This window comes from Melospiza melodia, chromosome 1 (assembly GCF_035770615.1).
Source record: "Melospiza melodia melodia isolate bMelMel2 chromosome 1, bMelMel2.pri, whole genome shotgun sequence".
Taxonomy (NCBI): domain Eukaryota; kingdom Metazoa; phylum Chordata; class Aves; order Passeriformes; family Passerellidae; genus Melospiza; species Melospiza melodia.
Window position 1 is genome coordinate 91,339,942 of NC_086194.1, and position 13,899 is coordinate 91,353,840.

Below are 13,899 nucleotides of genomic sequence, written 5' to 3' on the forward strand. Positions count from 1 at the left end.
AGACATATCATTTTGTAGTGTGTCTTCTTCTTTCTGAAGCCATATATAATTCTGTGCATTAAACATGTTCTTCACTGATTCTCCATTATATATAAATTTCAAAAGCACATTACAAATGTTAATTTCCCTCTGAGGAAGACATCACTTATGTTAAACCAGGAAGTTATCAGTGATGTCTCCCTATCAGCTGGAAAGAAGTTTAATTTTTTTCCCACAAGCATTCCCAGATAATGTTTAACTGTAATTTCCATTATTTATATTGCACTTTAAAAAACCTTTCCTCATTCTTCAAAGCATGGAGAGAGCTCTGACTCTCAGATTTGCATCTCAGAACTTCTAAATTCACCAGTCAACAACATGGGAAAAGGAAAACAGATTTCTTGGAAATTCATTGCTACAGTGTTCCACATTGGTAACTTCAGTGGGATGTTTTGGACCATTTTCTTCCTGTTCTTTGAAACATTAGGATAAATAGTTTGATTCATCCCCATATAAAAGACAGCCTTCTATACTATGAATTAATTAACCATCTTTAGAAATACATGGGTTTGTATCCTGTTCCCGCAGACACAACGCATACAAAATTCTCAATTTGACAATAGAGACTTAGGAGAGTCCAGACAAGTGGTGGAGTCTCCATCTTTGGAGATATCCAAAAGGAATCTGGACTTGCTCTTGGGCAGACCAGCTGTAGATGGCCCTGCTCATGCAGGGGAGGTGGACCAGAGGACCTCCAGGGGTTCCTTCCCACCTCAACCCTATTGTCACCATGAGCCCATGTGCACATCAAGGAAACAAAGTGTTATCCATATCCAGCAAGCTTAAGGTTAAATTTACTCATATTCTGGATCCAGATCAATATTTACAATTCAAGGAGCCTAGTGGCAGACCATTTGATTCATAGGTTCTAAACAAAACTGGCTGCAGTGATTATTTTGAAGTACAAGCAAGCTATCAAAGGATTAAGAAAGCATTTGGGAGAAAAATACAATTTCTGCTTTTCATCCAGGTACATCTCACAGTGTTAGAAAACAGCCCTGATTTTAAGGTGAGCAGAGTTTGCCAAAGAAAGTGATAGTATTGGTAGGATTGTGTCTAATAAAGAATAGGAAAGGGTGATTAGCCATGAACACCTCTGTGAGAGGCAGAGACCTCCTGGCAATGGAAGCTCCTGTGCCAGCCGCCGCCACCGTGCCTTCCTCATTGACTTCCACATAGGCCTTGTGGACAACGTTTGACAGCACCAGAGACTTTGCAAATGTCATTGCAGAAAGGTCAACTTTTGATTCAGTGAAAATGTCAGTCATCCCCATCTCCTGTAGAACCTGGTTGAGGTTAAAGGTGCCTTCCAGCTTGAATCGGGGCAGGTAAACCTCGACTGTTGTCTCAAACATGGCCTCTGAGGAGGCCCACATCATTAAATTTTCATAGGTGATTGTGCTTTCAATCTATAAGATGGGGAGGAAAAGGAGATTAAAATAGGTGAGAAGCTTTGAAAAATCAAGATCTTTACCCAGTGTTAATTCAGACAACTGACATCCAACCCTAGTTTGTGACATGTACTGCCTTACCTGCTCCAGCCCACTGACAGATCCATCAGCCACATCCCCTGGCAGCAGGATGATCATGCTCAGTGACTGCTGAGCATAAGGGAGTTCAAGGATCTGAGCACCCACCTCCTCAATGTAGCCCAGTTTAAATTTGCCTTTCTGATACATCATCTGCACAGGTTTCTTTCTATTCTATTAAAAAGAAAATTACACAGTCAGTTAGGCAGTTAGGCTGTTGCTCTTACCAACATCTCAACACAACAGGGGAGGCAAGTTAAGTTCCCAACACTCCCACAGCTTACACACAGGGCAGCTCAGCCCTGGACATTGTTATGCTTGCTGCAATGCTCACACTATCTAAGGTGAGTAATGTTAAGATTTACAGAATGCAGGGGTACCTGATTCAGTTTAAAATCCCTCTGAACTGTTTTTTCTTCCTCAAATTTGTGTTCCCAGGATGCTTTAAAGTAGATTACATTCACAAGCACCAGCAATGCATGTCCATCAATCACACCAGGTGCAAAGAGTTCCTTGATTTTACCTAAAGGGAATTTTGACACACAGAAGTATTTGTTAGCTGTGGTTAAGACTCTGGACTGAGACTCTGTGGTTCACTGACTCTATTGGTCTGTGAACTTAGTTTTGGAAAAACTTAGAAACACAGTTCTTGATTTATTCAAAGAACAAAAACAATGTAGGTAAACAAATGGTAGATTCCTCTGCCCTGTAGCCAGCCAGGGAGGATGGGGGTCACCAGATTTTCCCCTGGTGTTCTGAATCTGCATTTATGGGTGTTTGCAGAAGCAGTTTGTCTAGTCAAGACTTGTAGTTATTACTGCAATTATCAGGCCAGGCATAAGGGTGGGAATAAAAAATATTTGACAGCAAGCATATCTTTAACTCATAAATAATTTAGCCAGTAACTTAGTGTAATATTTCAAGAGCAGATGGGAAGACAAACTACCCTTAAACTGCATAAGAGTGAACACACAGAAATGTGAACAGGTCTTTGTGTTTCCTACCCTGGAATTTCATTTGTTGAACCCATGTAGCAAGGCAGGGATAGAATGGCTATAGTTTTGCTTTGTTTTACCTTGTGTCTCACTTTCAACCCAAGCATTAATTTTTCTTCTGGCAGCTTCAACAGCACCATGAAAGTCCACTGTTTGCAGCACTGCTCCATACAGTTCCTTGCTACACATTAGAAATTGCTGTAAAGCAAAACAAAGATTATGAATTGGTCAAATCTATCAAGCACTTACTGCCTTTTGAAAGAAATCAGTCTCTTGATAGTATTTTAGAAATGGTGAGGGACCTGTTGAATCTATAAGGCAAAATTTCATTTTGGAAATGTTAAGTATCTGAAGTTTATTCAGAAGATCTTTGAAAAAGAGACTCTAATGCATAGGTCAACAATGTAAATAAGTAAAAAGAAAACCAGAAGAATGAGTCTTGTTATGGAGAACTGCATAACTGAGGTTGGGATAAAAAAATTAAAGAAACAGAAAAAAAAATCAAGATGAGTTGTTCGGTGCTTAGGTATCGAAATAATTGACAGAAAAGCAAAGATGTGACAAACAAGTTAGCCATACCAAGTAGTCTCAAGACCACTCAGCCTTTCAGTAGGAAAGGAGCAAGAAGCTCAGCAGAGCTGTCCTGTGCATGAATCTGTACAACCTCCCTGGAGATACACCCTCCCCAAGCTTACTGCTGCCTCAGCTGTCCCACTTGCAAGACCTGGAGTAGGCAGTTTACAGACAGATTGAATAGGCCGGTTTTGGCTGTAGGTTCTCCTCTGGCCGAGTGCACACATCTGAAAAATGTGCCAAAATTTATCAGATTCCTGCTTTATTTTTGCTCTATAGCCTTTGATATCCACAGGGTGGTTTGTTTCTGTTTGGGTTTTTTTACTTTTTGTGTTCTTTTATTAAAAAGTATGGAAAGTTGACAGCCTCAAGAGCTATAGCTCCATGTAGCACATCATGCGCTCCAAAACACACACAAGAGGGGGGAACAGTGAGGCTCACAGTTCCAGGGAAGCTTGAGGTCATGGCCACAGCAATTAGCAGGTGACTTACCTGACGGAGCTCAAATCCTTGTTGCATAAAGAGATTGTTGGCCAAGGTTAAAATGTACTTTTCACCAAGATTTTGTAGTTGCAAAAGCAGCTCCTGGAACACTTTATGGTTAAGGTCTCCTTCCTTGTTACACTGGGAGTAACACAAACACAACAATTAAAATGATTGCTCTGTACAGCTTTGGTGGCTAATTTGCATCTTAATTAGATAACACTATAAGGCTAATTCCTGCTGTACTGAATTTAAATCCAGCTAGTCCAAGCTTTGTAGCCTGATCCTCCTACAGATGAGATCACTGAAGGCTTTGGTATTGACTTACTGGCCCCTAATAAAATAAAACCTTGTATCAGTCATTTCCTAGAGGATTAGGCAGACTCTGAGCATGGGATCTTGACTCCCTCCAGTGGCAAACCCTAGAGTTTTACCTGCACTAACCTACCACCCAGTGAAGGCAGGGCTCCCCCACCCAGGACACACCTCTGAGGAGGAAGACTGACTCTCCAGGCTTCCTTCTGGCTCCATTTCTGGGGCTGCACTCTCGTGATCAGATCCAAGACTCATTCTTCCTGCAGCTTTCCTGACATGGAGCACCTGGAGGTGAAGATGTCAAGTTATGTCAGTTGTAACTGGGATAAAACCAAATTCCTTGTTTAAATGCTTTGCTGTCCCCTATTGGATAAGTGGTGTAGATTCACAAGAGATGTTTTAGCAGCTTCACTCATCAGCTGAAATGACAGACTTGAACTTGTTCACACGTTCATGTTCAGACTCACTTTTCTCTATTAACAAACCAAGAAGAACTTGCACTTAATCCCTCAAAATGTTTCTCTTCACTACCTCAAAATGTTTCTATTTGATTTGTGTTTTCATTGCTATATTTGATTTGTGTTTTCATTGCTACAGTTATTTTAAATTTCAAACAAAAAGTTGCCCCAAGTAAGGAAACTTAATTTTCTTTAAAAACACCAAAACTGGCTTCTTGCATTGTTCTTAACATTAGCATCCACTTAAGAAATAGATCAAAACCACAGTGCTCTTAATGGAAACCAGTCCTTGTTTCTACTGTGCAAATACATCACTGAAAAATTTTCAGCAGTTTTTCTATTATAATAATGTTGCATCATACATAGACTTACTCTTATTTTTTAGAGGATATTGATATTGAGCAATTCCCATTGCTTTCCTAAAATAAGCAGGAGTTCCTGTCTAAAGTAGTGATGTGGCAGGGCTATGGTAGCCAGGGGGCTGTAGGGGTGGTCTCTGTGCAAAGAGAGCAGACTCAGAGTGTCTGGGTGGGCACCTGGCAGCCACAGCAAAGGTGAACCCACCACACCCTCATGAGAAGTGCTGCGTTAGGATTATTGGTCTTCTACCACTCATGGTAGAGAAGAAGAAAGAGAGAATAAAAACAGAAAACAAAAGATTGTAGAAATCAGAACTAGCACGGCAGGAAGTAAAGGCACAGTGACTGGAGGGGTGGTCTTCTTCACCTCCTCCTTGCCCACCTCAGTCTCTGTGGGGTGAGACATTTTGACTCTTGAATATCCTAAGGGACAATTGAGCTAATGCTTTCAGCCACCCAGGTGCAATCCCTTCCTTCAGGTGTCTGCAGCTCCCCCCACTGCCCACCCAGACTCCCACTCTCAGGAATTTTGTAGCAACCACAAGAGGAAACGCCTGTCCATAATTCTGAAATAAAGCGTGACATTCTGCCACAGGCTTGGGGAGAGCCAGAGCACCCCACTGTGCTGTATCATCTCCCCTCAGCCAGCCCTCGCAGGGGATAGGGTGAGACTCACACCAGCAGAGGGCAGGGATCACGGCGTTCCAAGCGCAGCTGCGAAGGCAGCACCTGTGCCTGCCCTGGTGCAGGTTTCCTGTGAGGCACTCACACGTGTGCTGTGCTGGGATGCCCAGCATTTCCTTTGAGGGAACAGGGAGCGGTGTGGCAGCACCTCACCGTGGTTCATCCATACTCACTTTCTCTATCTGAGCAGCAGTGTTGTTTTTTGCACCAAGATGGATCAGGGCCAGGGCAACAGAGACGCTCATAGGAGAGAAGACAATATTTGTATCCTCTGCATTTCTGTTGAGCTTTTTGTAGAGATCGAGGCAAAACTCAGTGATGGGTCTAGACATGGAATCCATCATGAAGTGGCTGCTGAGTGGGAGCACAAAGGAAAAACTTTAGTGCAGCTGGCCTAGCTAGACCACACTGTGAAGCATCTGTCTGCCCTGAGATTGTCCCATAGCTGGTTGTTGAACATAATAGACATTTTCTAAATCCTGAAAGTTTTAATCAGCCTTGCACAGATGAGTCTATGATGCGCAGCAGGAGCAAAGGCACAGAGGGTCTGCAAAAGGGACCCGTGCTCACAACATATGTACATTCCTCAGAAAGGACCCTTATTTCAATTTATGGTATTGAAATTAGACAGGTATGGATTAGAATTTTCCTTCTCCACACTGACTTGATGCATACACCTGCATCAACTCTTTCCTCTTAACAACATACATTAATGATAGAGACCTGGTGACAGAAACTAAGCCTGCATATAACCATCTGTGGTAACCAGAGCTGTAGCAAGGGGATTCCAAACAACAGGTTTCTAAAAATAAAATCACTATTAATTAAATGCCTTCATACATGAAAAAGGCTCATTAACAGCTATGGAGACAGCTACATATGGAAACACTAACAGTTTGAAATACACTTTTAACTTCTAATAAGTTTTCCAGGGGTCACAGATTGAGGCAGGATCCACAATTTAAAATTCCAAACGAAGTAATAGCCCTGAAGAGAAGTCTGTAAATTCCTGCTTAGTGATGTGACAAGATATGTGTCACTCTCTACTTTTGTACTAGAAACATTTCAGTCTGATACCTCTCCCACAAACCATTTACGTTCAATCCAGTCTGCTAAGAAAAAGTTGGGACCAAGTTCAGCTTGGTCCTTGCAAGGAGGAAGCCATCTAAAAAACAGGCAATTAGAAAATCCTCTGCTGAATCTTAGGAGAATTGTGAAGGTGTTGTGTAGATATCAATGGGATCACATAAAATTTTCTGGAACCATTATACAAAAAAAAAAAAAAAAAAAAAAAAAAAAAAAAAAAAAAAACCCCAAACCCACAAACAACAAGAAACCAAAAACCACATCACTTTCAGTATCAAACAAGCATTTTGGACAAATAGCACTGGTCGAGTGCCAGAGAGATTATTTATTTAGGGGAAAATACAGAGCCATAGTATGGAGACAAGTCCTTCATGTCTCCCGTGGCACAGATCTGGCTGTCTCTACCTTTCAGCCTGCACTGGGACCAGCATGGGTCAGGTCCAGAGAAAGCCACCAGAGTTCCACTCTTTTGGAAAAAGGAGTGAGTGCCTACCTAAGTGGTTCTCCCCAGTGCCCACAGATGGCCACAGCACAGCAGGCACTCTTCCTCAGCCCTGTCTGCCCTGAAGCTGTAGCCTGCAAGGGGACGTTAAATGAGGGGCTCCAGTCTGTGTCACCAGAGGTTAAAGGTGGTGCAAAGCTGAACTTCAGGATCTTTTATCAGCAGGACACTTGTACAGCCTGCCCTGGGCTGTTGGTGCTCCTTTGAGACTTGTCTTGAGCCCTCTGGGGAAGGGGTTGCCTCCAGCCAAAACTCTCCTGTCAGCCTCCCACTGAGGCCCCAGTTCTTCTACCACAGCCACAGCTCCCTCCCTTCACAGAGAGTTTGACCTTCACAGAGTTCCCTTTATGCAAAGAGCTGCTCAAAATGCCTTGCACTGTACTCAAGATGCTGCATGCACACTATCTCCAGCCCAGCCATGAGCCAGGCATGACTTTGCATGGAAAGCTGGGACTCAGGTGCCAGAAGTTACCAGGGCATTGGGAGTTGATATGGCTCAGCCAAGGTACAATATTTGTCTGTGAAACCATCTTCACCTGCAGCAAGTGCCAGACAATGGGAATGAACTCAGCCCACAGGAAAACAGACTGAGCCTAAAACAAACTGGTGCAGAGGCTTGGGAGAGATGAGAAACTAAAGTTTCTGAATGTATAAAGGTAAAACATTTAGCAAATGCAGACATTTCTTTCCATTTGACTAACAAAAGCTTCAATCAATGCTTCATCCTGTTTCTGAGTGATGCTCTGTGGAAAGAACCTGTGATGCTGCAAGAAAACTTCATAGATGTTTCATACTGAGACTTTTGTTTTGCTCTGGAGTCCAGAAGTGGACCTAATGCAAATGGACAAAACAGATGAGAAATACCAAAGGGTTCTTTGCACAGACAAACTAAGGATGAGTTTTATCTCATTTATTCTGAACACAGCTGGTTTAGCTCTTCTGTTAGAATATTTTTATGTAATATGATTTTAATTTTCCTTTTGATAACGCAGTAATCTTACAAGAAGACAGTACACTAAACAATTTCTCTTTTTTTCCACTTTCATAGCCTACTATCCACAACCTTCTGAAAACAAAACAGTGCATCTTCAGTACTGAAGTTTGTAGTGCTATACTTCCACATCTCTTGAAAGATCTGAAATGGAGTTGTGAAATCAGACACAGTGAATGCGAGGCATGAGGCACTTTGTAGGTGTGTCCCACCTCCAGACCAAGACAAGGAGAAAAAAAAAAGAGTTAATAATCTTACGCAGTAGGAAAAAGGCAGCTCCACCCCACCCTGCAGGGAAAGGCTGAGTGCCAAGAATGGAGGGAGAGCCCAGGATATGGGAACAGGTTTTAAAGTGAGTGTCTGGCACACTGATGTGGCCACTCCTTCAGCAAAAGCAGCAGGCTGTCACCAGGGAGACATCCAGGTGCAAACACTACAGCCAACTCCATGGCTTGTGAGTAGGAACTACTTAGAGAGCTGCCCTAGAAATCCAGAGGAAGGGAGGGCAGGCATAGGCTAGTGAAGGAACTCTCTTACTGCACAATGAAACAATTTAGTGAACTTTCCTAAGCTAAAATGGGGTGGGAATAAGTGTATGAATGATTCCACACCACAAAGCCTTCTGTGTAATCTGTGCAATAATTCAATCAGACTTTTGGAGCTACTGCAAGGACCACAGCGTTTGGAGAACATCTACATGGTGGACAGCAAATGGTAATGTCACTTTTAAATAATCTTGGAGTGGTAAGGAGGGGTGATACAGGATCAAAAGGAGTGTTCCAGGAAGTTCCTAGATGCTGATCCACACTAGCCAAAGCACCTGTGCTGAGCAGTATTAGTAGTGCAGAGCCCCTGATGACAGGAGATCCTTTGCATGATGGTTCAGCAGCTTTTAACATGGTCTGGCAAATGGAATTACTGACACTGCAATATGTGAGCAAGAAGCTACCCAGGAAAATAGCTTCCTTCAGAAGGAACCACTGCCTACCACAGACTTTGAAAAATTACAAACTTCCTCCATGGCTATGTGAAATGATGAACTCCTTTTCTATAACTATTCATGATCTGTTCTCTCTTTATAGATTGTTTTTGGCTAAAGTTAGATGAAATCAAAATAAAAACTATCAAATAATAAAGAAGCCTGTGCTTCTTGAAAGCTGTCATAATTAATGGCAGTATTAGATTATATTATTCAGTCAAGAGGAGGAGGCAGTAAATAGGGTGGAGAAGGTAAGAGACCTGTAGCCTTGCTGTTAAGGTAATTCTGTATTTCATACAAGTTAAGTAAGAAGGAACCTGTTTTGCCTGATGCTACATGATAATTCCCATTGCATGTTTGACTTATTCAATCTGTGTCCCATAAAGGTGTCTTAAAATACATTCATTTCTCATACACAGAGGGAAATAGAATTGGCAGAAATTTTCTATCCCAGAAAAAGACAATGTGACAGATAGTGCTGTCCCCTCACATGAAAATTGGTGGTAGTGACTTTTTTATTTTTCATGACCAAACAAAATAATATACAAAAATAAGTTTCCAAGAGTTTCTGTGCTGATTTGGAATAAAATGGACAAACAGCACATAAGAAAATTTAAATTTCCTATAACACAGCAATTCTGATCATCCCTAAATGGTACAGCACACACTTTAAATTAAAAACCAATACATTTCAGTACAAAGCAGTTTTTCAAGTGAAATGGTGCCAAGTTCATTTTCCAAACAACCTAGCCTCTCAGTATGCTACTTTTATGCCAGAAAGCTTTTTCCTGACTGCTTTTATTAGTTTGCATCAGCCCCTCTGGTATCTTCTACACCTCTTTCTAGGCCAGTTATTTCTGCATAAACAGGCACGAATGTGCATTGGCCTGTTGCAGGCTGTAAGGTGGCAAGTCATTTGCTGTGCCTGTGTGCAGGCTTCTCTGCAAGCTTTTAAACAGCATTGCCAAACCCGGGAGCTCATATTTTAATAGCAAAGACTTGCACCCCCACTAGCAAAACAAAATCTGAACGCCACTCCACCCTTTCTCTTTTATAGCGTCATTGTTTAAGAACATAAACAACTTCCCTGGTAGTGGGGATCAGTGTAAAGGGGAAATGCCTTAGAATCCAGCCAAAGGATTGCCTTGCCCTCTCTCTCTTCCAGAGAACATTTCAAGGCTTTTTCTTGTGCCATGGAAATGTGAGTAAAGAAGGAAAATTAACCTGCATTTCTCATGCAGTGGGTCAGGTTGCCTAGGTCACCAGCACCATCACTTTATATGAAGCCTGTTTCTACCAGAGTGAGTAGAGGTGCTCTGAAAGTGCCTGAACTTCAACCCTTCTGAAGAGATAGGCAGAAAAGCATCTACTTTCTCATACAGCCCACTGAACCCATCAGTTTTGTGGCAATTAGACTTTACTAGGTGGACAGAGAGGTTTTGGGGAAATTTCAGATTCAGAAGCTTGTGAAATTTAGGCAAGAAGCTTTAGATGTGTCCCTAAAATCCTCATTCATGTCCCACTGAAGACCAGCTCCCTTTGTGTGAACTCTTGAGCCACCTGAATTTTAGCAGTGTGTTTTGCTGTCTGCAGCTTGTAAAGGTATCTCTCTTTCTGCCCAATATGTAAGAATTATGTTTACTTTACTAGCCTGTAGAGTACTTTGGATCAGGGAAAAAAAAAATAAAAAGAAAACAAAAATCACAGTTATTTTGGAAAAAAAAAAGAAGAAAACAATAAAACAACATAGAATTTTTACCTTCTTGCCTGAAGAGGTTAAATGAAGAAGACAACAGCTGAGTTCTGGAGCACGTTCCTGTGAATAATGTATTAAAAAAAAATCTCCCACTCTCTTGTGGGAAAGTTCAGCCTCTACCAATAATTGCTGATAGCAGCATCTTGCTGCTTAATGCAAATGCCATTACCATGAAGTTTCCCCACAGAAGAATGGGAAACCTGTATCTAGCAATATGCTATTAAAATTTCTCTCAAGCTGCCCAACAAGTCTGGCAGGCAATATCTGCTGGCAGCATCTCCTGATCACAATGCCAAGCCACTCTCAGCTGGAAAGCTGGTCATTAACCCTAAGAAGACCCATGACTGCACTGCTGTGCTTAGTCCCTTTCAAATTTTGATGGGGTCTGGCCTGGACAAAGGTGTGTGCAGGGTTCATGCCAAGATTGTTTGGAGCTGAGCTTGCTTGCAGAGATAGAGCAAATGAATGGGAAATGCATGAGCTTTATGTTGCCTACAGCCATCTCTCCCTCTCAGGTAAGGAGCTGTCTTTATGTGCGTGGAAGGAGCTTAATTAGAGAAGGCAAGAAATATTTCCTTGAACTGTAACAGGAATCCCCAGCCAGGGGGTATTCTTTTAAATCTTAAATCACTGCAGTCAAGAATAAAAGAAGGCCAGGAGTGGTTGATCACTGAGGTTAAATCTTCAGCATGAAGTGAGAAGGAAGAAAAGAGATGGGAAGCACAGAGCTGCAGTAGCACATTGTTTGATCTCTGATCATTACCAGTGAACTCAGCCGCAACACTGGGTTATGGCGGCTGGACTCAGAGATCAGAGCTAAACTAGGGTTGTATGTGGCTTTGAAACACCAAAAATTTTATGTCTTTTCTCTCTCACCTCTTCTTTCTTCCTACAAAGCATAAAACTGGCTTTGGATTCATAGCATATTTATAAGATCAAACATAGTGAACAGGAAAGAGGAAAAAGGCCCTCAGCACCATCTTGCCTGCCCACATTTCCCTTCCAGTGCAGAAGCTGGACCATCCTCTTCTTTAGGCACAGCACATCCAGCTTTGCTGTTCCCCACTCCTCTGCCAAGGTCTCAGCCCTGCTGGCCAAGCTCCAGTGCTCCAGTACTCATCTGAAAACAGGAACCCATAAGCAATGGAAGATATGAGGATAAAATTACCATTCTCATTACCTCAGTTCTTTTCCTTCCTTTTTTGCTTCCATTTGCCATTCACTTCCTTGTTTCTGGTTTTTTTTCTTCCTGCATGTTTCTATAGAGCTCCTTAGTCTTCGTTCTCAGTTCTTTCTTTATTTTAAAAATTTATTTATTTATGAACATTGCCTTACCATGTATCTTCTGATGCTTTTCTAGTCCATGCATCTTTCCAGTGACAACCTAAGTATTTTGAGTATCTTGCAAGATTTTCCTTCTTCCAATTTCTGTTTTCTCCCTTCCTTCTATATTGACATCATTCCTCCACTGATTTATTTTGCTTGCACTCTTATATATTCCCTCAGAGCTTCCCTGGCATCTGCTCAACAGCTTTGCCTCAGGAAATGTCAATGTAGGTGCAAATGTCAATGTAGGTGCAAATTCTCTCTTTTTTAAACCCTTAGGACAGCATATTCACCAAAATGTACTGCTTTTCCAGTGGGGCCAATTGGCCCTAAGTTGCATTTGTCAAGGTTCAGAACTTCCCCACAAACCACTTTTGCTACCACAAGACATTGGGATGTGTCCCTTCTCTATCAAATGCTGGGAGTAAGGAGCAGGCAGTGCCTGTGCAGGTGGGCAAGGGATGAGGTGAGCGGGCACACAGCCCTGCAGTTTGCATTAAATTCATCTTCGTGTTGCTGCCAAAGCCAGCCACAGCTTGCTGGCTTTGGGCACCATCCATCACTGGATAGCAATGCCGTGCTGCAAGGTGAGGTGGAGCACCCTGTCACTCTGAGCAAGCCCTCAGCTACGCTCACTCCCTCCATTGTGACCAACACCTCCCAGCACGTCACAGCTCCTGCACACAAACTCCCACACATGCTTTCCCACGTCCTCCCAGGCAAGGTCTTGCCCAAGACCCAGAGGACTGCATGGGTAGAATGAAAATAGTAGACTGTAACATGGTTTCTCACAGCAGGGGGAACTTCAGGGATACTTCTCCCTCTCATGCTGCAAGGTGGAAAAGCTTCACATTGGGACTGGCAGCGAGAAGAGGCAGAAGCGAAAAATGAACCTGAGGTTTTCATGAGCAAGCCACCCTCTTCACAAATAACCAATAATTGAGTTTGCTTTGTGTGGGCCAAGACAGCTTTGTATCTCCAACATCTGCTTGCCTTGCACAGGCTGGGATACCTTGGAATTAGTCAGCAAATGGAGAAAGATGGGCCCCACCCTGAAGCAGTGTTCCTCTCTGCTTTCATGGGATAACCGTTCCTGGCCAAGCTATCACAAGGAGAAGAATGGTGTCATAAATTTGTGGGGATACGCCAAATCCTCGGATCAGCATTTAAACAGACTACAGCTTACATTAAATTAAGACTTGCTCCTGAACTGGAATGTTTTCAGAACCTAAAAAAAATGAGAAAGCAATGTCTGAGTTTTTCTCCTTTAGGAAATCTCATCCAGGAAGGAAAAGAAGGTTGGGACAATCTGCCAGAGGTTTTCATCAGTCTAGCAGAGCAGCAGAGCTGTAGCAGCAAGTGTGAAATGGCCTGCTGGGCAACTGGAACCCCCTGACAAAGAGTCAGTGCCCAAGCACAAAGTGTACAGTCCCTCTCCGCTATGCATGGACTGCCTGTGCAGCTGCTTAGTCACCAACCCCGTGCAAAATGTCCTGATCCACCTCCTACAGGAGAACCAGTAGAAGCCACAGTGACAATAGCCCTGGATACACCTAATCCCAGCCTCCAGAGCAGATCAGACAATGCTGGGGTGTATCAATCATTACCAGTCTTTCAGGTATCACTGAAATTGAGCCAGTAAAGATTTTGCAGCTAAGTCCTTGTCAGACAGGATGGGCTCACATAAATTGTATTGTTTATTTTTCTGACCCCTATCCTTGTGTCTAAACATCTGATGCATATCAACAAAGACCCCCAGAGATCCACAGGGTCTCACCTCCCATTGTTTTTGATCCAAGTTAGTCTCCTCAGTACCCTCAAAGA

At 42.6% G+C, this 13,899-nt stretch overlaps 1 protein-coding gene across 3 annotated transcripts; it reads right to left on the reverse strand.

Moving 5' to 3' along the window:
• Positions 1-814: 814 nt before the first annotated feature.
• Positions 815-10,942, reverse strand: LOC134421250 (serpin B12-like). 3 transcript variants are annotated; one of them, XM_063161940.1, is made up of 9 exons: positions 10,753-10,942; positions 5,609-5,786; positions 4,106-4,219; positions 3,629-3,760; positions 3,259-3,363; positions 2,644-2,761; positions 1,949-2,091; positions 1,572-1,742; positions 815-1,448 (listed from the first exon to the last, which is right to left on the reverse strand). In XM_063161940.1, exons 2-9 carry the CDS (start codon positions 5,777-5,779, stop codon positions 1,044-1,046), a joined length of 1,359 nt encoding a protein of 452 aa, XP_063018010.1. In that variant the 5' UTR covers positions 5,780-5,786; positions 10,753-10,942; the 3' UTR covers positions 815-1,043. The 3 variants fall into 3 exon arrangements, with proteins under 3 accessions (XP_063018010.1, XP_063018002.1, XP_063018019.1); XM_063161932.1 differs by having other exon boundaries at positions 5,609-5,789; positions 10,753-10,924; XM_063161949.1 differs by lacking the exon at positions 3,259-3,363 and having other exon boundaries at positions 5,609-5,789; positions 10,753-10,924.
• Positions 10,943-13,899: the final 2,957 nt, after the last annotated feature.